The following is a 24,105-nucleotide window of genomic DNA, read 5'->3' as shown; positions in this document are numbered from 1 at the left end:
CCCACTCACCGGCGCCAGTGAGCAGCCATGAGGGTTTGGGGCCAGCAATCCAGCCCAACACAGAGAGGCCCACGGAGTGGGCCTCGGGGCTCAGGGTGCGGGGCGCAGAAGGAGACGGGAGGGGTGGGGGGTCCGTGCGGATGGCCCGGGGGCCAAGTCCCACCCAAAGTACAAGGAAAAGAATCAGGGGCAGATGGTCATCTGTCCAGACAAGGTCAGCAGATAAGAACTGCAGCCCATTTTAACATGTGCTAAAATGCATTAAGAAAATGATGCAAGATATGAAAGAATAACCAAAATCAGAACTAGAAAAAAGAAATGAGGAAAGAAGTAGAAATTATAAAAAATCATTTCAGAAACGAAGATGGAACTAGAAGGAGCCCAAGAGCAAACAAGACAATGGACACAGAAACCACGAAGAGGACGAGACTGGAAACAAAACGGAGACACTCCTGGGGAAAACGACAGAGAAGACCTAACACGTGGGCCACGGGAGCAGTCAGGAGATGCGAAGAAAATCAAAGCAAGGGAAGGGACAGAGAAAAGACTACGGTTCTAGAAAACTTCCTTGAAATTAAAAAAAAAAAAAAAGATTTGCATCTTCTTATTTAAAGATACTTTATACATTGTACGGCATTGATGGTATAGTGGTGAGCGTAGCTGCCTTCCAAAGATACCTTAGGTAAGAGAATGCCGCCCTGTAATAATCAATGTTACAACCATATGCCGGACTTTAAGAAGGGAAAAAAAATGTCCTTTTGGCACCTAGAGCAAAAAGGCCAGTGACTCATAAGAGGAAGAAAATTAGATTACTGTCAGACTTGATGCTTAAGGCCAGGAGAAAATGGACACATATTTGAGAGGCTCAAGAAAAGAAAATGTGAGTCAGGGGGTTTTTTATCTAGCAAAAACAACTTTCATTACGAAGTGTACAGACTGTTACCAACAAGCAAGAACTCAGGGGATACTGTTCCAATGAACCTTCCTGAGAAACCAATTAGAGAACCAGCGTGGCAGAAAGAGACTGAACGCAGTCACTGGGACGGAGGGTGAGGAGAGGCCGGCTTTGCAGGCCCCCAGCCCCACCCACCCCGGTGACACAGAGAGCACAGCTACAGGGAAAATGGGTGGAGAAAGCACGTGTGAAAATATTTAAGCTGCTTTCAAAAATCACACAGGTGGTCACGTATTACTACCGTTATTTTGGAGGTGCTGCTTGTGACACAGGATAAAGCAAGTGAGTGATCTTGGGATATTTGAATTCTATCGACTCCCATCCTGGAGAATCAGGATTCTCAGTAGGGAAGAAGGGAGACACAGGCGTAAAGCAGACGGAACGTCAAGAAGGGTTCAGTAAAAGCCTGTAACCCTGAATCTGATCAGGTGCAGCAGTATGAACTCATGAGGCACTGCCTGTCTCCAAGATATAATTATTATACTCATTTTAAATCAGAGCTCTGTTCAAGGAAAGGGCCAACGGCCAGCGGCCAGCCCAGGAGGGACGAGCCCCTGGCCCAAACTGGTGCTGTGAACACCAGGCTCCACGCAGAACTGGCCGGGGCACCTGGTCCCAGCAGACAGCAGGAGGCATTAGGACGGGAGGTCACACCCGAGGACGTGGGAGCAAGCTCCCACTAGGGTGCGACAAGAAACAGAATTCATTTCATTGATAGAAGGAAAGAAGCAACACTTACTCTACCTTTCACAGCCGAATTCTACCACTGGGTGACCAGATACTAGGGCAAGTGTCTGTTTATAGTTTACGGCTGATAAGTGAAAAAGAAAGGACAGAACACCACTATTTAGTGACCCTTAAAGCGTTAATGAACGCGGGACAGAGAATGTCAATGGCTGCTAGCGTGCTAATTCTGCAAAAGAAAGAAACAGCCTTAGGGTCTTGCGAGGGAGTCTGACCCCGGGTTCCCTGTGGGAGCCCAGGAGCAGCCGCCCGGCAGCATACACAGAGCCACTCCAGACGGCGGAGACGCTCCAGGGCCACAGAAGAGATGGACAGAGGGCAGCCTGCAGGTTAAAGGAGACTTAAAAATATATCAGATTTAAAGAAAATCGGCAGACTAAACTGTGATGACTAGGACGCTCATCTGGGTGATCAAACTATGGAGAAATGGAAGAAATGGTGACCACAGAGGTCAGGACAGAGGCTACTTTTGGAGAATGGAGGAGGTGGTTGGGACGGGAAAAGCAAAGATCCATTTCTCGACCTGGTTGGTGGTTACAAGGGTGTTTGCTTTCTAGTAATAAAACAGAGGGGAGAGATGCGGGAAGAACAGCCAGATGAAGAAAGCAAACAGAAAGGAAAGGCTGCACTAAGACAGGCAAGAGTGGACTCACAATTACACACAAGTGCTCACAGGGGTGGAGGCACGCGTGACGGGAGCGCAGGGTGGGCACGGGCAGAGGGCAGGCCGGCAGGTCCTCACCTGGGGGGTAGACCAGGGCCACGTGGGCCCCGGTGGTCAGCCTGGCCTTCTCCATCAGAGCAGCGGCCACTCTCTCAGCCTTTTTGTGCAGCTGGATGCAGGTGGTGGTGCTGGTGACTGTGCCCTAGGAAAGCAATCGTGGGCACTGCTGAGCGGGGGGCAGGGGACGACCCATGGACACTCCGCGCACAGCCCGTGTCTGAGCCCCTGTGGTCAGCAACCAGGACAGGTGCCACTCCAGACCCGTCTGCAGTCTTCTCAGAGCCTGGTCGTCCACCACGGTCAAAGACTTGGCGACTGAAGAAAACCCTTTTGGCCATTATGATAAAATATTTTAAATATAACAGTAGTATAAAGAATAATGTAATAAATATCCAGTTTTTCATTACCTAGTATTTTGCCACGTTGTTTCAATGTCTCTCTTATAAAATAAATCACCACCACTCTACATACACCCCCAATTCCATCCTCTCCCTCCCTAAAAGCAACCCTTATCTTGAATATAAACACACACAAGCAAATGAGAAACAGTAAATACAGGCCCCTAAACTGAACCCTGACGCATGTTCAGGCACCCCATCCACCAGGTCCTGGGGCCTGGGTCGCCGCAGGCTGCTCTTTCAGGGAGCCTGGGCGGACGAGTGGCTGGCGGGGCGCCCCGCACCTGGGCCTCTGCGGAGGACAGCTGGGCCAGGGACCAGCTCCGAGCTGACCCTCCCTCCCCTTGCCGACCCGAGTCAGGCCTCACAGCTCTCTCGGTCCTCAGGAGAAGTACGGCGCCACTCGGCCTAACCACCACCGGCCTCCAGGACAGCCCGGCGCAGCGTCCAAATCCCTCACTGCTCCTTGGCCGAGGCCGCACCACGCAGGTCCGGGGGCTTTGCACAGCTGGTCAGACTCTCCTCACACCCAAGCCGAGGTACCGAGCGCCATGCCAGGCACGCACCGGGAGCCCAAAGGCCCAGAGCCCCCCCAGTCCCCAAGGCTAGGGGCCACATCGTGCCAGGGACACCACCTGCTAGGCACAGGCCTCCTCCCGGGTCGAAAGCCGGCATATCCTTGGAGACCTGAGGACAATTCAAACCTCAGAAGGCTGACAAGCCAAAAGAAGCGCAAAAACTTACAAGTTTTTGGAACGCACCTGGAGAAGGCCAGGTGGTCTTCTGTTGGTTCCTCCTGAGCTCTGAGCTTGAAAGACGATCATGGGGTCTTCTGGGCTGACTGTGCTCCTGGTGGACACGCCCACCCACAGCCCCCTCCTCCCTGGGAAGCGCCCCATCTGCACAGGCGCTCAGCCCCCACGCAGGCCACCCTCGATCCCGCGGGCCTGCCTCTGAACCCCCCTCACACGCGTCTACATCCCCACGTCCTCTTCTCTGAATGGCCATCTCTCGCCTGGACCACGGCCCCCTGGCCCGTTGCTCCCACCCTTGCCCTCTTACAATCCAGAGGAGTCGCTCGGAATCACGGGCCCCGTCACACCCCTCACGGCTCACGCCTGGGGTCAGCCCAGTGCCCCGGCCTCGCCGCCTCACGGCCCCGGCTGCACTGATTTTCAGCTTCTCGCCATGAGCTGACTTTATCTTGGTCAACGTTACTTATTGGCTTTAGAGTTCCATCAGCCACAGGAAGACTTAATTCACTGTCTGGCGAACAGGGGCCTTTTCTGTACTCTTTAACACTGTGTATGTAGCAGGCAGCAATCAATACTTTTGAATGAAGGAGCAGTGGCCAGTAATGAGCAGGACTGAAAGCCAGGCGGGTGTTTCTCCTTCTGTTGTTTTTTGGCTGCACCATGCGGCATGCACGATCTGAGTTACCCAGCCAGGGACTGAACCTGGGCCCCCTGCATTGGGAGTGCAGAGTCTTAACCACTGGACCACCAGGGAAGTCCCAAGGCCAGTGTTTCTAAGACGTCAGAGCACAAGCGTCCTCGTGGGCCCGGGAGCGCCTGACAGTGAGTCATGCAGGGTTTTCATTGTTATTTTTCGTGTTTTCATAGTTTGTCTACTGGCCCACAACTTACAGTTTCTCCTTTATACCCTAGAAGCCCCTGGTATCATGAAACGCCCGCTGAAAGGTACCCAGGATCAGTAAGCAGTATTTGTCATGTTAAAGCTATCAACAAATGTAGAAGGTCTAAATTCCTAATCTTTACAAAATAAACATTTCCTTTTAGTTTACTTAGGAGTACTTACATGTATACTATTCATAATCAAAAGACAAGGTAATGAGAATTTTCCTGTTAAATATAAAAGCCACAGAAAGGTAACTGTGTGGCTTGTGTGGAAGCTGAGGCTCCCACAGAGAGAGGCAGGCCAGCCGGGGCCTGGGTGCCAAGGCTTGCTGTTCTCCAAACGTGAGGCCTTGAGCCTGAGTGCCACAGCTGGGAAACAGACCTCAGCCCCCCTCCTAGGCGGGCAGCGCGTGGCCCGCAGGCGTGGACGGCCTCACCTTGGCGCTAAGCAGCAGGAAGAGCAGGTGCTCGGGCGTGGTGCTGGCCCGCCAGCGCAGCACGTCGGGCAGGAACAGGAGCTGCGGGGCGCACGGGGGGCGCTCAGTGCTGGCGGCTTCCCACCCGCCAGGGAGGCCCCTCCTCCCCCCAGCCACCCGCCCTTACCTTCCTCGCCTGGTCACTGTCCTCCAGGTGAGACAGCTCCCTCCCCGAGGCCTGAGCGATTCTCTTCCCAGCGACCAGGTTCCCAACAACCATGGAGGCTGGCCCAACCTCTAGAAAATGAGGGGGGATTGCGAGTGAGAGGTGGGTGACGTCTGAGAGGTAATCATCACACAACTTTTTATTTGAACAGGCAGGCATTTAATTCTTCACTATGACACAGGTGTTCGGGAAACCAGCTACAAGGGTTATGCTAAGTGACAAACAGAATCTCTCTCTTACAAACAAGCCAGATGGAGACATTCACCACATGGCAGATGCCCTGGGGAGATATGATTTGACCTCAGCCACAGCTAAACTCTTAATGTATTTATCTCATTGTTTTACTGGTTGTGTTTCATTTAATGGTATTTTATGTGTGTAATAATCAACAAAGGTTAGCATTTACTAAAAATTTACATAACCAAAGGAATGAAAAACTGTACATAAGAGTTAAACCAGGGAAGGGAAGTTGACCGTTTGTTGGGGCTTCCTAGATCAACCCGGTGACTGTGGCTGATGACAGAGCCGAGTAGCAGCACGTGCGGCACCCACAGGCCCCGTGGCCTCGGTGTGGCCGGCGCCCCACGGCACAATGGTGGCCGCAGCGGCGCTTTAGATTCCAAGCTCCAGGGCTGCTCTTGGGCATCAGTTCTGCCCCCAGGGAGCAGCCTCCACAGCTCAGAGGCCAGGCCTGAATCCAGTCCTGGGGTGGGTGCTAACAGGCGGGGGGAACCCCCATGCTGGGGACGTGGGGTTGTGCTCTCCCCTGGGGGGCAGGAGGTGGGGACCGACCCGGTGTGCCGTTCGCTCTGGCTCTTAGCCCCGACCCCAGAGATGGAGCGTTCAACAGGGCTGCACCAGTTAAACACAAGCGTAGCTGCCGCAGTCTGAAGACGGAATAGACGTGTTGTGTGATGTACACTAACCTGGCTGCTTCTGGCGAGGCTTGGGAAGGTTGGTAACACACGTGTGAGGGCACATTAACACGTTACACGGGTGCAGCATCCCCTCCAGAAAGCGCTGTTTGGTTTCAGAAACGTGAATCCCTCCTAGAGGGGCCTTGGGCAAGGTGTTCGCAGGAACCAGGGCCAGACAGTACACGCCCACCTGGTGGATGCTGTCGATGGCCTGGAAGGGGGGGCATGAGACGGGGAACTGTGACCTCTGGGACGTTTTGCTAGAAGAGAAACATGGCAAGGCGAGTGTGCATTTCCTATCACTTACACACACGTTCTGTGTATGTACACAATCGAATATAAATCTGTAACTGCTCACATTAAAAAAAAGCCGTAAAAGTAGTTAAGTGACTTCCTGTGGGAGAAGCAGTGAACAGCAAGGCAGGCAGAAGCTGGACTCCTCTGAATACTCCTTGCTTTCAAATTTGGAACCATGTATATATTTTACACACAAAAAACTTAAAATTTAAAAAAGCAATCCCTAACAACTGAAAGTAAAATAAAACAAATGAACTCAACCAAAGTGGAATCAGGTTGGTAGCACAGCCCCAGAGAGAATCTATTTATAGTGACTTTAAACGCAGGAATTTCATTAATCCAGTCCCACGGGCAAAAAGAATTGAAAAAACATCTTAAGCTGCGCTCGGAAATTTCACACTTGAGAGGTAGTGTGGAGACGGTTATTTGGAGACTGTGCTGTGTGCAGAGTGGCCTCAGGATATGAGTACTTCTGCTGGAAGTATCACCACTGCAATTTTTCATTGTGGAGAAAGATCTGTGACTTAAGAAAAAACCCTGAGGTCTTGAGCTGGAACTAGCAGCATAAACCCATGATGCAGGTAATCTTGCAAAGCAGGCGGACATCACCTCCTACTCTGTCCACTGAAAAAAGCCAGTAACATCAAGTTCCCAGACAGTGCCCAAATTCCACTTCCCCTAGAAGGCAGCGGGGCCCCAGGAGTGTCGGGTCTAGGACACAAAATGCACCACCTCCCCAGGAATCGAGCTTCCTGTTCCCGGGTGTGGCCTCAAAGAACCCAGGAGGTGTGTCTACAGGGCTCAAGAGCCAGTCCGAAGAGGCTCCCACTGACCACTGTCAAAAATATAACAACTATAATCCACTAGTTCATAGTGAGACAAAAAATTAAAAAAGACTTAAAAGCCTGGCCCCACCAAGTGCAATTTTTACCTTATTTTGATCCTGAGTTTAACACACATACTAAACATTAGATAATCCAGGAAATTTGAATAGTGACTAAATATTTAATTATATATATATATGTATAAAATTATATACACAATTACATCCAAAAGAACAAAATACCTAGGAATAAATTTAACCAAGGAGGTGAAGGACACATGTACACTTAAAACTGAGACACTGATAAAAGAAATTGAAAAAGATACAAATAAATGGAAAGACATTCTGAGTTCATGGATTGGAAGAATTAATATTGTTGAAATGTCCATACTACCCAAAGCCATCTTCAGATTTAATGCAATATCAAAATACCCATGACATTTTTCACAGAACTAGAAAATACACTAACATTTGTACGGAACCACAAAAGACCCTGAATTGTCAAAGTAATCTTAAGAAAGAAGTACAAAGCTAGAAGTATCATGCTCACTGATTTCAAATATCATAAAGCTATAGTAATCAAAACAGTATGGTACTGGCACAAAAACACATGTAGATCAATGGAACAGAATAGAGAGCCCAGGAATAATCCCACACATATGTGGTCAGTTAACTTACAACAAAGGAGACAAGAACAGACAACAGGGAAAGAGAGCCCCCTCAATGAATGGTGTCGGGAAAACTGGACACCACACACAAAACTAATTCAAAATAGATTAAAGACTTGAATGTAAGACCTGAAACCGTAAAACTCCTAGAATAAAACATAGGCTATGGTAAACTCCTTGACATCAGTCTTGGTGATGATTTTTTTGGATTTGACACCAAAAGTGAAAGCAACAAGAGCAAAAATAAACAAGTGGGACTACATCAAACTAAAAGGTTTCTGCACAGCAAAGGAAACCATCAACAAAATGAAAGGAACTACTGAATGGGAGAAAATATTTGCAAATAATATATCTGATAAGGGTTAAGATCCAAAATATATAAGAAACTCATACAAATCAACAGAAAAATAAAACAAAAATCAAATAATGCAATTAAAAAATGGGCAGAGGACCTGAACAGACATTTTTCCAAAGAAGACATATAAATGGCCAACAGGTATATAAAAAGATGCTAAACATCACTAATCATCAGGAAAATGCAAATCAAAACCACAATGAGATATCACCTCACACCTGTTGGAATGGCTATTATCGAAAGGACAAGAAACAACAAGTGTTGGCGAGGATGTGGGGAAAAGGCAGCCCTCGTGCACTGCTGGTGGGAAAGTAAACTGGTGCTGTCGCTATGGAGAACAGTATGGGGGTTCCTCAAAAAACTAAAAATGGAACTACTATATGATCCACCAATTCCACTTCTGGGTATTTATTGGAAAAAAACCAAAAATGCTGGACATCCCTGGTGGTGCAGTGGTTAAGAATCCGCCTGCCAATGCAGGGGCACAGGTTCGAGCCCTGATCCGGGAAGACCCCACAGGCCACGGAGCAACTAAGCCCATGTGCCACAACTACTGAGCCTGCGCTCTAGAGCCCGAGAGCCACAGCTACTGAAGCCCATGTGCCTAGAGCCCATGCTCTGCAACCAGAGAAGCCACTGCAATGAGAAGCCCACACACCGCAACAAAGAGTAGCCCCTGTTCACTGCAACTAGAGAAAGCCTGCATGCAGCAACGAAGACCCAATGCAGCCCAAAACAAATAAATAAGTGAATAAAAAAATACCAAAATGCTAACTTAAAAATAATATATGCACCCCTCTGTTCATTGTAGTATTATTTACAATAGCCAACATACCTAAGCATCCATCAATGGGTGAATGGATAAAGAAACTGTGGTACACACACACACACACACACACACACACACAGGAATATTACTCAGCCATAAAAAAGAATGAAATCTTGCCATTTGCAACAACATAGATGGACCTTCATAGTATTATGCTAAGTGAGATAAATTAGATGAAGAAAGACAAAAACATATGATCTCTTACATGTAGAATCTAAAAACAAAAAGATGAGCTCATAGACATAGAGAACAGATTGGTGGTTGCCAGAGGTGAGGGGTGGGGGGGTGGGAGAAATGGGTGAAGGCATCAAAAGGGAGAAACTTCCAGTTATAAGGTGATAAGTACTGGGGATGCCATGTACAGCATGGGACTGTAGTTAATAATGCTGTGCTGTGTGTTTCAAAGTTGCTAAGAGAGTAGATCTTAAAAGTGCTCACCACGAGAAAAAAATTCTGTAACTCTGTGTGTTGACGGACATTAACTAGACGTAGTGACTCTTTCACTATATATACAAAATCAAATCATTATGTGGTATACCTGAAACTAATACAGTGTTACATGTCAATTATACCTGAATAAAAATTTTATTGTTAATTTTTAAGATGTGATACTGGTACTTCTTTTTTAAAGAAAGAAATACTCAAATTTACAGGTAAAATCTGTGAGTCCGGGATTTGCTTCCAAGCACTCCCGAGGGAGAAGCGGGGAGGATGGGCGGGGCACGGCTGGGGCCTTGACTGTCGGTCATTGCTGAAGCAGCGATGGACACACAGGGGTTGTTACACTCTCCTTTGTATGTTTCGTATATCAGAAATATTCCATAACAAAACATTTTCATTAAAAATAAACGTTGTAAATATTAGTAGAAAAACTGATCCTCTGAAGCTCAGAGCTCCCTGGCCTCCCTGACACTGGACTTTGTCTGCTCTGTACAAGTGTCCTTTCTTAGGTGGCTGGGGCCGAGCACACGCCACAAAACCAACCGGAGCTGTCGGGACACCAGAGGGCTTCCCTGAAAAGCCGCCAGGACTGAAATTCACCCAAAGATTTGTACACTATTGTCCACAGTAGCCTTATTCACAATAGCCAAAAATTAACAACCCAACGTCCACCAAGGTGTGAATAGATAAGCAAAAGAACACAACTTGGCAATAAAAAGGAATGAGCCACTGATCCACACACCACGAGGAACCACACAAACGTGATGCCAAGGGAAAGAATGCCAGACCAGGAGCCCACACTGAGATTCGTCTGCACGGACGTCCAGGGAGGGGGCAGGGCTCATCCCCGGCGACACAAAGCAGCCAGCGGCTCCCCGTTAGACGGGAGCGCTCTTACCTGTGGTTACCTGGGTGTGTACATTTGTCAAAACTCATCAACCTGGACACTTGAAAATGGGCTCCTTCTACATGGAAGTTACATTCAGTAAAGCTGAGTGGACACTTAGTTTGTGCTCTTTACTGAAGGCAAAGTTTACTCCCTTCCCCGCAAAAGAACTTGTTGAATCTAGTTCATTATTTAAGGATGTAAACGTGGACGTGTAGGGAAGGACAGTGCGCAGCACGCGGGTGAGGCCGAGGGCACGTGCGTGTCAAACGGGTGTCACGAGGTGGGAAGCACGCGGAGCCCCAGCCCAGGCGCAAAGGGTTCACTGGGCTATGCTTCCACCTTGCTACACGTTTGAAATTCTCAAAGCACAACAGTGGAAACACCAATGCGTGCAAGTTTACATCTCTCACCCCGGTGGATGGCAGCTCCGCAGGGCCACCCCTCACCTCGAGGGTCAGCCCACGCTCAGCCAGTGCCCACTGTGTGCCCACACGCACCCACCTGTAGCACACGGCTCATCCACTGGAAGCTGTCCTCCTCTGAGGCGTCGGGCCGCTGCTCTGCCACCAGCACGATCCGGTCATCGTGCAGCACTGTCACGGAGAACACCGCGATCCTGGGGGAGGAAGGGACAGAGATGACGGCCTGGCAAGGGGGGCCGGGACGCGGACGCCCCGTCCTGCCCAGACGGAAGCCGCAGCAGGGCTGGAGGGAGACGTTGTCCAACAGAATTTAAAGGGAAGCAGCCACGAACCTCCTCCAATGTGGATGAAATAAGTTTCGATTCACAAAACAGAGAGCACTTCAGTGCACAGCAAACAACCAGGCACACGTTGTAAAGAACGTTTTCCTTAATTGCAATGTTAATCTATGTGATGTACTTCTTTATGCAGAAGCCTCTGTTGAGAAGTTCTGTTAATTATCTATTTCTTCGTCCAGGTGAAATCTTGCATCACCCATCACTCTGCTCCTGTCTGTGGCTGACGGCAGTGGTCTTCTGTCTCACGTCTGATCAAAGAAGTTCGACATGTTCTCCTTTTCTCTGTGCTGCCTTTTTCTTCCTTTGGACTTTGAGTGGATTCTCTTTTTCTTTATGAGACAAGCATCTGTCTCCCCATCACGCCCATCCTGCTGGCACGGCTGCCAAGCTAGCTCTGGGCCCTCACTGACCTACCTTCTCAGGCTTGCTCCTTTGGCCGCTATGCACAGGCACACACACACGCACACGTGCACCCACTCTCTTTAATGCAACAAACTTTACCCAGTATTAACATTTCCTTACTTTCACACATCTTGTTTCTCTTAGTACCTCACTGAAAAGTGTTTTCACAAACATGGTCTTTTTGTGACAAAACTTCTGAACCTTACGTACCCAAGAATACTTTTACTGCAACTGCACAATTAAGTGACATCTTGGGATGAATATAAAATCTAGGTTAAAAGTTCCTCTGGGGCTTCCCTGGTGGCGCAGTGGTTGAGAGTCCGCTTGCCATTGCAGGGGACACGGGTTCGTGCCCCGGTCCAGGAAGATACCACATGCCTCAGAGCGGCTGGGCCCGTGAGCCATGGCCGCTGAGCCTGCGCGTCCGGAGCCTGTGCTCCACAACAGGAGAGGAGGCCACAACGGTGAGAGGCCCGCGTACGGCAAAAAAAAAAAAAAGTTCCTCTGACAAACTTAAAACGTTACTGCACTGTCATCCTCTGGCTCCAGCCCCTCTGCCGGGGAGTCTGACGCATGCTGGCTGGAGGCCCACCCCACGGGCCCCCTTCCTCAGGGTCCAGACACGCATCCCCCACCCTGAGTCTGCTCTCAGGATGCCCTTCTTGCTCCGCTTCCCTCTTAATTTTTCTTTTAAACTTTCTATTTCTTGACTTCTGGAGAAATTTCTTTATCTGGCTTTCCAGCTTATCAGCTCACTCTACAGCCGCCTCTGCCCTACATTTACTCCATCTGCTAAACACTGTCCTGTCAGGACGCCGTGACCGCGTCCAGTGCACAGCTCCTCCCTGGTGGACGCAGGTAGGCCACCTCTCCATCCGCCGGTGCGACCACCCTGCACCCCCGCCAGTCGCTGGGCCGGCTTCACCTCCAGATGCCATCAGGTGTCGGTGGCCACGCGAGGCTCCCTAATGCACCCAGGAGCAGGCGTGGGCTACCCCGGAGTCCGCTCAGTGGACACTTGCACTGACGGTGTCTCCGGTTTCTGCTGTGAGTCCTGTGCGCCCTGGCTCCAGGCTGCACGCACCCACCAGGCCTGCCCGCCCTGCTGGTTTCTCCCGAGTGCTTATTCGCGGCCGTCATCCTGACCCGGAGAAGGGCCGGCAGACCATGCTCACCTACCACTGGCAGAATTCCCTGATCGTTTCTTTAAGGTATATTCAAAGGATGGCTCCAGCCAGGCTTATAGGCACCTTAGCTTGAGTAACGAAAGCACTACCTTGAGAAGAATACAGTGAAGAAATGCAGTGGCTGAGTGGACCAACTAGGAGAAGGGGCTGCCTCCTCTAGGACAAAGAGAGCTCAGAGCTGGACAAGCTGGACAGGGTGCCCCCTCCCCGCCCCAGCCGCCCGGGGCCCGGGCCAGGGGCCCCCTTACGTGCTCTATGGACATGAGAATCTGTAAAGTGACTGCCTAACACATTCAGAGAAGGCGAACTGACTCTATTCCAGGAGACAACGGCCTCGGGTGATTTCAGGCAAAAGGGTGCCCTCCGCTCCAGCCCGCACTCCCAAGGCTCTCCGGCAGCTGCCCAGGTGCCCTCGCCCTCACGCGCACTGTGCTCCGTGCCCAGGTCGAGGTCTGGATCTCACCCTCTAAGGAACCATGAGCTCTGTGTGCGGTGAGGACTCCAACTCTGGCATCCTCGCTGCAAATGTCATCCTGTTCTTTGTGAAGTTCCTCTGATGAACAGGAATTTTTAGGTTTTGTGTATTCAAATCACCAGGCTTTCCTTCCACTGCAGGAGACCTCTCGAAGGTTAGCTAGAGAAGGAACCTAAAGGCACGGCAAGGGGACCCGCAGCGCATCACCTGCCTCTGTAGACAAACTTCATGGGCTCCACGGCCAGTGCGGTGGCCACGATGTCGTCCGCGTTGTGTCTGCGGACCCCCACCACCATCAGCCCGTCCAGCTTGCCCACGACGAAGACCAGGTTATCCTGAAGGCAAGGACGCTGGTCGGGCCCCGGATACGTGGGCAGGCCCTGTGGCTCAGGCCCTGCTACAGAGACCCAACAGCTCGGAGACCAAGTAACTCACAGACAGGGCCAGCGGGCCCCCTGCCCACGGTGACAGGGAGACCCAGGCAGGGGCCACCAGGGGTGAAGAGGCCCTAAGCCTGGCAGGCTTTCGGGGCGGGGCGAGGGAGCACCCAGGGCAGGCATCAGCACCGGAAAGGTCAGAGATGGGAATGCAGCTGAGGGTGAAGTCTGTTAAGGACTTGATGCTCCTGCGCTACAGACAGGGCTCCCCAGCTTGGCCCCAGTGACGTTCTGGAGGCCGGGACTCTGTTGGGGGGGTCCTGTGCACAGGGGATGCAGAGCAGCACCCCTCCCCAGCTCTGAGCCCATCTGCAGGCCCAGGGCTGCCAGCGGGACATACTCACAGGCCCGATGAAGCCCAGCAGCCCCGTCCTGGTGAAAGGTCTGTCGGAGATGGGCGCGCCCCCTGCCGTGACTGGGACAGTCTGCACAGAGTGGGGAGGACAAGGTTAGGCGTGGTCCACAGGGATCAAGCGAGCGGCAGGCAGGTGAGAGAGAGGGCCAGGCATGCGCTGCCCGTGCTGGGCGTGGCTCCTCAGACGGGCATCACCGCGTCTCCCTGGAGGGGAAGGGGCTCCCACCAGGGCCAGAGTCCCTGCCGTCTGGTGAGACCCCCTTCAGGCTCCTGGCCTCCACGGCCCGTGCTCCCCCTCCCGGCCTGTCCCGTCCCGGCCCGGGGTCTGGGAGGCACTCGCTGGACTCTCCTGATGACCCCACGGCTCCAGCCCAGAGGCCAGCTTCCCTGGGCCAACCTGGATCCGTCAGGGCCACGAGGTGCCCACGCAGGGCTGGCCTGACAGAGCGGGCACTGCCGAGAGCCGCACTGTCCCCTCCCACCCCTCCGCAGCTGCGGACTCGACCTCTGCACAAAGTAGGGACCAGGCACGGACCTCAAAGATGTTCTTTGTGATCCCAAGCAGCCCATAGTATGCTGTCGCCGTCGCGCTGGAGTTGACGCAGATTTCTCCAACTTCATCGGTTTTACAGAGGTAAGGGGTCCCCTCCACCTTCACAACACACACGTCAGCTAAAGAGAGAAAACAACCCTCAAGGGCACGAACAAAGAGGACACTGAGATGGGCCATCCCCAGAGACCCGCGGGCTTGGCCTCTGCAGGGTGGACACGAACAGTTCGTGTGCTCCAGGCTTGGACACTCACACCCCTCTGGCCACAAGCCTGCGTGTTCCACACGCGGTGCCTGAAGGTGACAGAAACGCTCCCAGTCACGCGGGCTCTGTCGTCCCCCCCGGCACCGCCCTCCTGAACCCGCAGGAGATGGGCGGTGCCACCCGCTCACACCTTTGCCTTTCGGGCTGGCTCCCACACCAGGCCGGACGACCCCCCCGAGCGTGGGCCCCTCCCGCGGCCCCATGACCCCCTTCTGTCTTCACCAAGCAGCATGCCCGCCGATGCGGCCGCCTGTGGCCCAGAGCCTCAGGAGGGCAGGCAGCAGAGGGTGGCGCTGCTGCGTGTGCGTTTCCCCCCAGATCCACGCACTCGCCTGCATTCTAATGCAACAGAGACCCCGCCCATGCCACAACCAGACCAAAAGGGACAACCCCGGCGAGCCGTGCTAACACAACCCTGGGGCGACACAGAGAAGGCTGCGCATCTGCCGAAAACAAGACCCCCCAGGTCCTCACTGACTCAGACCTGCAACAATCCTGGCAACAGACACACACACACCAGAGGGAGCGTGTGCACGCATGCGCACACACACACACACACACCCAGGGGAGCACGTGCACACATACACGCCCCAAGGGAGCATGTGCACATACACACACACACCCCTGAGGGAGCACGTGCACACACACACCACACACACCCCTGAGGGAGCACACACGTGCCTGAGGGAGTGTGTGCACACACACAGAACCTGGTCCAAGTTTAAGAATAAAACGAGTCCTTATACTTTCAATCAAAGGAATCACCTATCACAATATTTCACCATCTTTTAAAGAATTACTGTGCTCGCCACATAACAACTAAAAATCAGAAAGACCCTGCTCTTTACCCCTCATAAAATGTTTATGCTGGAGTTCCTGCCTCTACAGAACCGCTGAGTCCTTATTTTTGGTAGACTTATGCAAGGAAAAAACACAACTCACGCTTCTAAGAAAGTGGAACTAGAAACAAACTCAAACGTCCCGCCTTGTTCTACGTGTCCGACCTCTGGCACACGCACAGGCCCAGACCGCGGCCCGTGGCCCTCCCACTGGTTCCCAGCCTGTCCCCGAGCGTGGGCGGCTCACGCCCCGCCCACGCAGGCCCTGTACCCTGGAGAGCAGCAGACGGGGCGACTGGCGCAGAGATGGGGCCGCTCTCCGGAGGTGCCCAGGTGGGTTGGCAGCTGCCCGGAGCCCAGGAGGGCCAGCACGGGGAGGAGGGCAGCTGGAGCAGCCACGGGGTCACTGCGGTGAGGGGCGCTCCCCATCTCAGTGCCGCAGGGCCTCCCGGGCCCGGCTCTGCTCTCAACTCTCCCCCATGACCCTGCGCAGGGTCCCGCGTGTGCTCGCGCCTGCGGGGGAGCTTCAGGGCACAGCGCCGTCACCTTCCTGCGCTCGCCGGCTGCCATGGCGGCACAGACATCCCGCGACGCATGCGTCATCTGGGCCCGGGGCCTTTCTGGGAGCACAGGGATCCCTGGGAACCTTCAGGGCCACGCTACTCCCCTAACAGGCCCTTGTCAGGATGTAGAGACAGTCTCATCACCGGTTTACCTGCAGACGTCCAGGGGTCTGAGATTGACGCCTGGCCTCGAGAGAGGCGTGACGACTGCCTGGTGCGCAGTGAGCACCCAGAACCCGAGCTCTGGCACTACTTCCCCAACGGTGGGGAACCAGAGTCCGGGTCACAGGCCATAGACACACCTCGTTTTTCAGCACAACTTTAACTTGATACAAAGGGAGGCAAAAAGCAAAAAATATGTTACTAATTAAAATCCCAATTCACATGGGGAATCACCTGAAGCCCTCTGGTGCTCACGTGCTCCAGAGCCTTTGCTGCCACCCGGCCGCAGGACAAGACCATCCCCAGCTGTGACCTCACCTCCAGGCATCACCTGACCGACGTCCTGAACCGTCAGGACCGAAAGCTTCTCTTCCGCGTCCAGTCTGATCACCCCGTGACTGAGGCAGCTCATCGACAGCACAGCTCTTCTTGGAGGAGGGCCCCCCAGGTCAGGCGGCCTGGAAACAAAACTGATTAACTGACAAGGGGAAAGAGCCCGTGGGCGTAGGACCACGGCCCCCTGCCGACAGGACGATGAGCAGCCAGGTGCCCGTCTGCGCCGGCTGTGGGGACGTTGGCTGCAGGACGTTGGGGGGCAGCATGTATCTCCATAGGTCTGCACGACGCCCCACCCCACGCACTCCTCTGCAGGGGGGCCCTGTGGGTCGCAAGGATGCTTCCACCAGGCCGTCCTGGGACATCCCCCGGAGCCCCGAGCAGCAGGTGAGCAGAGCGACACACCTCCTGGGAGCAAGCCTGAGAGCACCAAAGCCAGGGGAAGGAGGCTGGGACCGCACGCAGGAACAACGAAGCGCCGGCCACTCCCCAGCCCGTGCCAGCCTGAGACCATCAAACTACCGGCAGAACTGCCCTGAGCAGCCCTTCCCAACTCCTGACCGTGGAAAGCAGGAGAGGGAGGAAAGTGACTGCTGCTGTTTGCGACGCCAAGTTTGGGCCTGATTAGTTTCGCAGCAGCAGGAACCAGGATGCTGAGAAACAAATGTCATATCTTCTCCAGCGGGAAAACACTACTCTGCTGAGCATAAGAAATCACCACAGAACAAAGGAACGAAGAACACCTTATGGTCTGTAAGGAATAAAGACGTTGTTCTCAATGCTAATTATTACTAAAATTTTACCATCACTTACACCACTATTTATAAATACACAGACGTAACACAAGACCACAGCTGAGGCTAATTTGAGTTGAGGGTGGAAAATTAACACTAAGTCACCCTCAGCTGCAAGGACGCTGCCCTCTACCCGAGGATGGCGCTCAGGGCAGCGTGGACAACGTGGGCAGGAAGGTGAGGGTGAGCCGAGGGGCACACCTGCGGAGGCCTGCAGAGCAACATGGATGAGCCCAGAGACAATGCAGCCTGGGGGCGGAGGGGCTGGGGGCACCACTGGGAGGTCAAGGGTCCCACAGGCACAGACCCCCGTCCACAGCTGATGTGCACTGGCCACCGGCCACCCTGCCCCGGAATAGGGGCGAGTCCTGGCTGCAGTGTTTACTGCGGGACACAAGGCCTTCCTGATCGGAGGAACACTCGGGAAAACCAGCCCGCGTGCTGCAAGAATCCAGAGATGGCGACCCAGGGAGCCGCTATCGAACTCGCGCCACAAACCAGGCCGGTGTGGGACGTGCGGCCAACACAGGCTGCTGGATGTGGCACCTGGGGCTGCCCCATTACAGCACCAACACACCTGGGAAACGGGCCCAGGGCCAGTCGCTGCTCTCGATTTCTCCTGCTCAGGAACAGATCAACCAAATCTGCTACCACAGGTAGTTCGGCTGAACGAGGAAGAACTAAGCGTCTACAGCATGGTCTACCTGCGGATGGCCACCGTGAGTGCCTCCGGGGAACTGGCGCAGGGACAGATCACCTCCGGCCTCAGCCCTCTGGCCTGGAAGACGTTGAGGAACGCGTCACAGGAGGATATGGACCCTGTGTGAGACAGAGTGGACGCAAGAGCTGAGTGCAAGGCCGACGGGCACGCGGCGTGGGGGACGCCCGGCGCCGGGCCTGGAGGCTGCACCCCCTTCACCTCACAGTCAAAGTCTCATGGGGAGGGGGTGGGGCTCTTTCCATGAAAAACAGGGCGCGTTCTCAAATCACCAGCAAACAAGCAGCCAACTCTCAGCCCCGCGTTGTCTTTGAGGTCTAACCCACGGCCTCACCCGCCTCCTGGCAGCTCTGCCAAGGGGGAGGTGACCCAGGGCACTAATGGAGCCGCAGCCGAACCTTCCACCGCTTGAGGCCCCGGCCACGTGCGCGCCCTCTCCTGGGCGTGCCTTGGAGCTGCAGCCTCTGCCAGGCGGCCCTGCCGTGCCTCTCCTGTGGGCACAGCCTAGCTCTCTGTCCCTGCTTCTCCGCCAGTGTCACCGGGCCACGAAAACTCAGCTCCTAGGAGGCAGGGTGCTGCCCGCTCAGGGCCTGAGTCAGCACAGCCCTGCACCCACTGGGGCCCCGGGGCTGCACCATGACCTGCACCCTCTCTCTGCACAGCGAGGCTCCAGGGAAGGAGGGGACCTGGTCATGGGTCCTTGTGTCCAGCAGAGGACACACAAGACCTTCCAGAGGGCTCGGAGCTACAGGGAAGTGACGGGCACTCGGAGTGGTGGGATCTGGGGTCTGGGGGGCAGCAGCCCTGGGACGGGCTCCTGGTGGCTCGACGGGTGCACCGCAGTGGAGGCTCGGAGAAGCCGGTAGCTCCTGGTGCTTTGGAGGCAGGACGGCGGGGCCCTCGGGGTTCGGGGTGGGTGGAGGGAACAAGAGGCTTTGGGGTGCTAGAATGTAGGGTGCCCTCCCGAGTGTCGGGGCCACAGCTGGACAGGGTATTAGGTGAAAGGCAGCCTCTGGCCCAGGGCGGATTCAGTGCACGAACAGTGATACACAGGTGTTAAAGCAGTGAAAAAACTCCCTGGGAGGACACGGGGCGGCCGGGAACGCGCAGCGGCCACGCCAGTGCAGTGGGGCACAGGCCACAGGCTGGGAGCCTGAACCGGGCTCTGGCTGTATCTACACTCTGGTCAGACCCGCTCAGGCATGGACCTCCCCGTCCACTGTGTCAAAACCACTTTAAACGGAGAGGCCTGACAAACACGTCTGAGACGCACCCGTGAGTCACCACGAGACCCCGAGTCACAGAGCAGGAGACGCACCCATGTCCACGGGGCACCCAACACGTTCTGGCTCAGCCCTGAGCCCCGGCGGCTGGCCAGCGGGGGCGGGGGTGGGCAGGTAGTACTCACACGGGTTCGCACCGTCGGCCACGACCAGCAGGCGCAAGGAGCTGAGGCTGACATCCCTCTGACCTCGCTGCGCCAAGAGCGACCAGTGCATGTCGCGGGACTTCACCAGCGCGGCCCGGGCTGCAGGGGGGCGGGGACGTGCCTGCGTCAGGGGCGCGTGCACACAGAGCAGGCCGCGTGCTCCCTGCCGCCCGGCCTCCCCGCCCAGCGTACCTAGAAATCAACTCGCTCGTTCGCAACTGATTCTCTCTCGGAGCCTCTCTGCTCTCCCCACACTGGCCCCTCCCTCTCGAGCTGCCCCTTCCACAGCCATGAGGCTGGGCCTGCCCTGTGCTGGGGGCCCCGGGGACGTGGGGCTGCGGGGAGGCCCCCGATGTGAACAGACGGGCTGGGCCTCATTCCCGGCCCTGCTCTCACCAGCAGAGGCATCCGCCAAACGCCCCACCGGACTTTGGTTCTCCTCCATTAGACAGGGTAAACAGAGACAGCGCCCAACACGCCACAGAGCACAGCCCACGTCCACATTGGTAACTGGCACCATCATCGGTGCAGTCGGCAAGCACACGGCCACCCGGGACAAGTCAGTGTGAAGAAAGCCCGAGTCCCCCTCAGGGGTGACTAAAGGTGCCCCGGAGCTCCGCCGAAGCAGAGCCAGAGGGACGCTCAGACCACGCAGGTGTGGCCGTGCTGGGGAAGCACCGACTGACCACAGGTGGACAGCAGGGCAGGCTGGGTCCCACGGGCAGCCCCCTCACTCTGGGTCATAAGCCGCTTTGAGTACACAGCTTTGCTACTGGTAGCTTGAAGAGCCCTAACTTCAAATCAAAACCACCTCAAGAACTAAGAATTAGGAGCATTTCTGTGAGAGAATAAAGTTAGGAGTCTACGGCCCTTGCAGAGAAGAGCTGTCCTCCACGACCCCCCAGCTCCCCAGCACTGGCAACTCAGACCCACCACAGCTGTAGGGGAGCCTGGCCCCGGCCCACACACGCCTGTGGTTCTGCATGCTGCTTTATTTTTTCTTAATCGCCAAAGATGAATTCAAAGAGACTTCTCTAATGAAGGATGAATGGAGAGATGGTGCTATTTCCGTTACCTTTATACGCACACACTTTCTGAATCCAGGAGAGTGGGTTCGCCTTCATCAGCGCGTATGGGATGCTGACCACGTGCATCCTGTTCATGACACTCTGCAAAGAGACGAGCGGTCGGGGCTGGGCACGAGCCCCGCCAGGAAAGGCACAGAGAGCATCAGAGCTCTGCTCACAGGACAGCTCAGTCCAGAGACACCGTTCACACCAACACGACTAAGGGTTACTCCATCAGCTATGATAGGGTTTGGTGTCACCCACGGACGTGAAACGTTAGCAACCCTCCCTCTAACAGTCAGGTCGTTTAGACACAGCACTCACTGTTAACACTCCATGCCACAGGCCGGCATCCCTTTTGAAATCCAGCACATTTGTTAATGTTTCAGCTGAAAGAGGACAAAGATGGTTAAACCACGTGTTTAACCATGACTTGTGGGGAGTGACCCTCCTCACAAGTCATGTGCATTTTCAGAGAAACCCTGAGATGATTACATCATCAACATGTAAGAGTTTTAGGAAAGATACACAGCGCTCCCAAATGCCATGCACCAATCAATCAATAATCTTGGTTATCAAGTTACTTGGTTATTCAAATTACTGGAAAAACATAAAAGTAGAAGGTCATACAACTGTGGATTAAAACGGAGAATCTGCTGATCACTAATCTGGAAACACAGGGAGCAGCATACACTCCAGAGGCTGCAGGCTTGGATGTGGAGATGAAGGACCGTGGCAGGTCTCTCACCTCTCAACCCTACGCCCGCACACCCCCACTTCTCACGTCATCCTGCAGCCCCGGGAAATGTCACAGGCTCCCCGTGTCACTTCCCTTCAGAGATGTTCCTTCCCTCCTGCCCACTCTCTCTCCCAGAGGCTGTGCCGAGCGTGCTGTAGGGCGCAGCGGTAGCTGGAGTCCCAGGGCCGCTTCCAGCACAGCCCTGAGCTCAGAGCTCAGGCAGAGGACAGAGCCTGGGGCTGCCAGGCGCACCCACAGGAGGAACACCCAACAGTGAATAGGAAGTTTGGTTTGTGTGCCAGGAAATGCTGCTGCATTCTGCTAAGAATACTGTACACACGTTCCCTTGGCTAAAGAGCCCAAGTTATAGGTGATACATGTATGGTTAGCACTGGATCTGAAGAAAAAGAAAACCGGGGGACCTGATTTGATAGAATTAAAAAAAAACTACGCAGGCCCTTGAACACACCTAAAATCCTTTTCCAAATGTCCACCGAAGTCTTGCCCGGTGCCCTCAGCTAGCCCTTGCTTCTAAACACTGATATGTCAGATTTTACACATACCACTCAATTTACTTCCTAGTTTTGTTCAATTCCAGTATTTTAGTGGAAAGAAGTAAAGTTCTCTATGTTACATAGCTGATGTTTCACAGTAAAGAGGGAGCTGCCGGTACATTGCCAAGAGACAAGCCCTGACCACAAATATTCCACTGGTACCTCCGAGTGTGTGACAGCTTAAGCCAAAGCCAGCCACAGAAAACAGTACGAAAAAGTGCGCCCCGATAAGAAAATGCAAAATGCGCTGCCCCTCAGCTCACTGGGCACGGACCAATGGGTAGTGAGTGGGTTTCACGCTCTGTAACGCCAATGTCCAAACTCCACCTGTCCAGGAGAGCAGAGGCCCCAAGCTCGCGAGCCGCACGACCTGGATTAAACAGCAGATGCTACGCGGACAGCGTCCAGGTGCCTTGTGCCCGGCTGGAGAGCCGCCCCACACCCTCACCTTCTGAGTAGCCGCATGCCTGGGTCAGAGCCTGGCACTGTGCCAGCAGGGATGCGTGGGACACCGCGACCCCCACGGTGCTGCCTTCTTTGCTGGTTTTATACTGAAAGATTTCAAAAGCACAAGCTCGTTAGGCGATGTCTCTGGAGGCTGTCCCCCTTCACCAACCATCGGTTCAACTGGAGCGCACTTCACGCCCAGGCCCTCGAGGTGACACCCTCAGCTGAAGTCGGGTCACCCTGGGCAGGTACCGAGGGCGACAGGGCACGCGGGCTGGTCCCCAGGGGAGGATCTCAGTGAGTTCCCACAAGACAACTCATCTTTCTGGGGTGAAGGCAAAGCACAGAAGCTGTTGCCTGTGATCTAAGCAGCAGCAGCTACACTCGGGGAACAAGCCCTGAACACGGGGGTCTGTTTCAGCCTCGCCAGGCGAGGTGGCTACCTCGATGTAGGCGGTCCCGGCCCCCGCGTCCTGCGCCGATGGGTGCCAATCCTTGGGGGGCTTAGTCAGGTGCTTCCCGTCTATCACCAGCCAGGTGAGGGGGGGCCAACCTGTGAGGGTGCAGACAGGGACACGGCAGAGGCGAGGGTCAGGAGTCTTTGCTCCCCGCAACGGCGCCTCTGCCGCCCAACATGCAGCCCGAGCTGCTGACAGCTGAGGAGCCTCGCCTCACTGAACCTTTATGAACTTATGTCTGATGGCCAGTGGCCCCCAGGCTGGACAGCACAGGTCGAGAGCCTGACCCAGGCGAGGAGCAAGATTCCCCAAGGCCTAGAACACGGCCTCGCTTTTCCTGAAGGCCCTTCCGTCTCTGTAACGCTCACTGACAGGAAAGGACGCCCGAGGGCCCGGTTTGGCAGAGAACTGGGCCGCATGCTGCCCGCCCACAGGCCCACCTTTGAAGGCCGCCACCTCTCCGGTCTGGGCCTTGGGCAGGCCTTTCTGACAAGCGTCCGTGGTCAGGGCCAGGGCGACGCCACAGCTGCCCAGCAGAAACCCGACCTGCTGGCTGCCAGCGTCCTGCAGAAACAGAGAAGGCAGAGGTGCTCAGCTCACACAGAGCAGAACTCTTTCTCTCAGCCCGTGGAAAATTAGGACAATTCAGCCCTGTGTAGGTATATACTATAGGTATATACTATGTTTTCATCCAAATAAAATACAATTGTTTTTAAATTTGAAAGATATATTTTCTGCCATGACATATAAAGTTCTGGGTAATGGGCTAATTTCTCAAACTTTTTTCTTGCAAATGACATTTAATACCGTTTTAATAAACTCCAAACATAACAGCATTGAAATTTACACTTGATTTGTGTTTGAAATTTACTGATTAATATGGGCAGGCCTGACCTTTAGCAATCTTAATTATTTCCACACAGAATACGTCCTTCAGTAGAGTTTTATCATTTTCTTCTTATAAATTTTACAAACCCTAGTTTTACCCTAAGAATCCTGGTATTCAAATATCTGTTTATCACATATTATCCTTCGGGATATACTGCTTTTATTAACAAGCTTCACCTTTGGCATTCTTGAATATTTCTTGCTGATAATGTTCATGTGAACAACTGCCTGAACACTGGGATACCATAGAAAACTATGATTTTCTAAAATACATGCGGAATCTACTCCTAAAATGATCTATTCTTCAATAATCAGATTACTGGTATTTATACCTAAAATGTAATAGCTACCCAGAACACCA

At 53.8% G+C, this 24,105-nt stretch overlaps 1 protein-coding gene across 24 annotated transcripts in view; it reads right to left on the bottom strand.

Annotated features, from left to right (window-relative positions):
- Positions 1-24,105, bottom strand: part of DIP2A (disco interacting protein 2 homolog A) — a 95,368-nt gene that overhangs the window by 15,972 nt on the left and 55,291 nt on the right. For 16 of the 24 annotated variants that reach the window (XR_004480542.2, XR_004480541.2, XM_033418546.2 and 13 more), the window contains 16 exons: positions 23,297-23,420; positions 22,842-22,951; positions 22,400-22,502; positions 20,983-21,047; positions 20,667-20,760; positions 19,571-19,690; positions 18,149-18,263; positions 16,633-16,772; positions 14,471-14,607; positions 13,925-14,005; positions 13,351-13,478; positions 10,821-10,935; positions 6,027-6,228; positions 5,062-5,171; positions 4,896-4,976; positions 2,442-2,565 (listed from right to left, as the gene is read on the bottom strand). Coding sequence is in view for 18 of the 24 variants with exons in the window: in XM_033418546.2 (XP_033274437.2) it covers positions 2,442-2,565; positions 4,896-4,976; positions 5,062-5,171; positions 6,027-6,228; positions 10,821-10,935; positions 13,351-13,478; positions 13,925-14,005; positions 14,471-14,607; positions 16,633-16,772; positions 18,149-18,263; positions 19,571-19,690; positions 20,667-20,760; positions 20,983-21,047; positions 22,400-22,502; positions 22,842-22,951; positions 23,297-23,420 (1,849 nt within the window). In the remaining 6 variants the exon portion in view is untranslated. Of the gene's footprint in view, positions 1-2,441; positions 2,566-3,825; positions 4,288-4,895; positions 4,977-5,061; positions 5,172-6,026; positions 6,229-10,820; positions 13,479-13,924; positions 14,006-14,470; positions 14,608-16,632; positions 16,773-18,148; positions 18,264-19,570; positions 19,691-20,666; positions 20,761-20,982; positions 21,048-22,399; positions 22,503-22,841; positions 22,952-23,296; positions 23,421-24,105 lie in introns of those variants that run through there. The other 8 variants (XM_049710263.1, XM_033418544.2, XR_004480546.2 and 5 more) reach the window with 8 other exon arrangements.

Source organism: Orcinus orca, chromosome 5, assembly GCF_937001465.1.
Source record: "Orcinus orca chromosome 5, mOrcOrc1.1, whole genome shotgun sequence".
NCBI classification, from domain to species: domain Eukaryota; kingdom Metazoa; phylum Chordata; class Mammalia; order Artiodactyla; family Delphinidae; genus Orcinus; species Orcinus orca.
The sequence above is the reverse complement of the archived record's forward strand: the minus strand, read 5'-3'. Positions and strand labels throughout refer to the sequence as shown.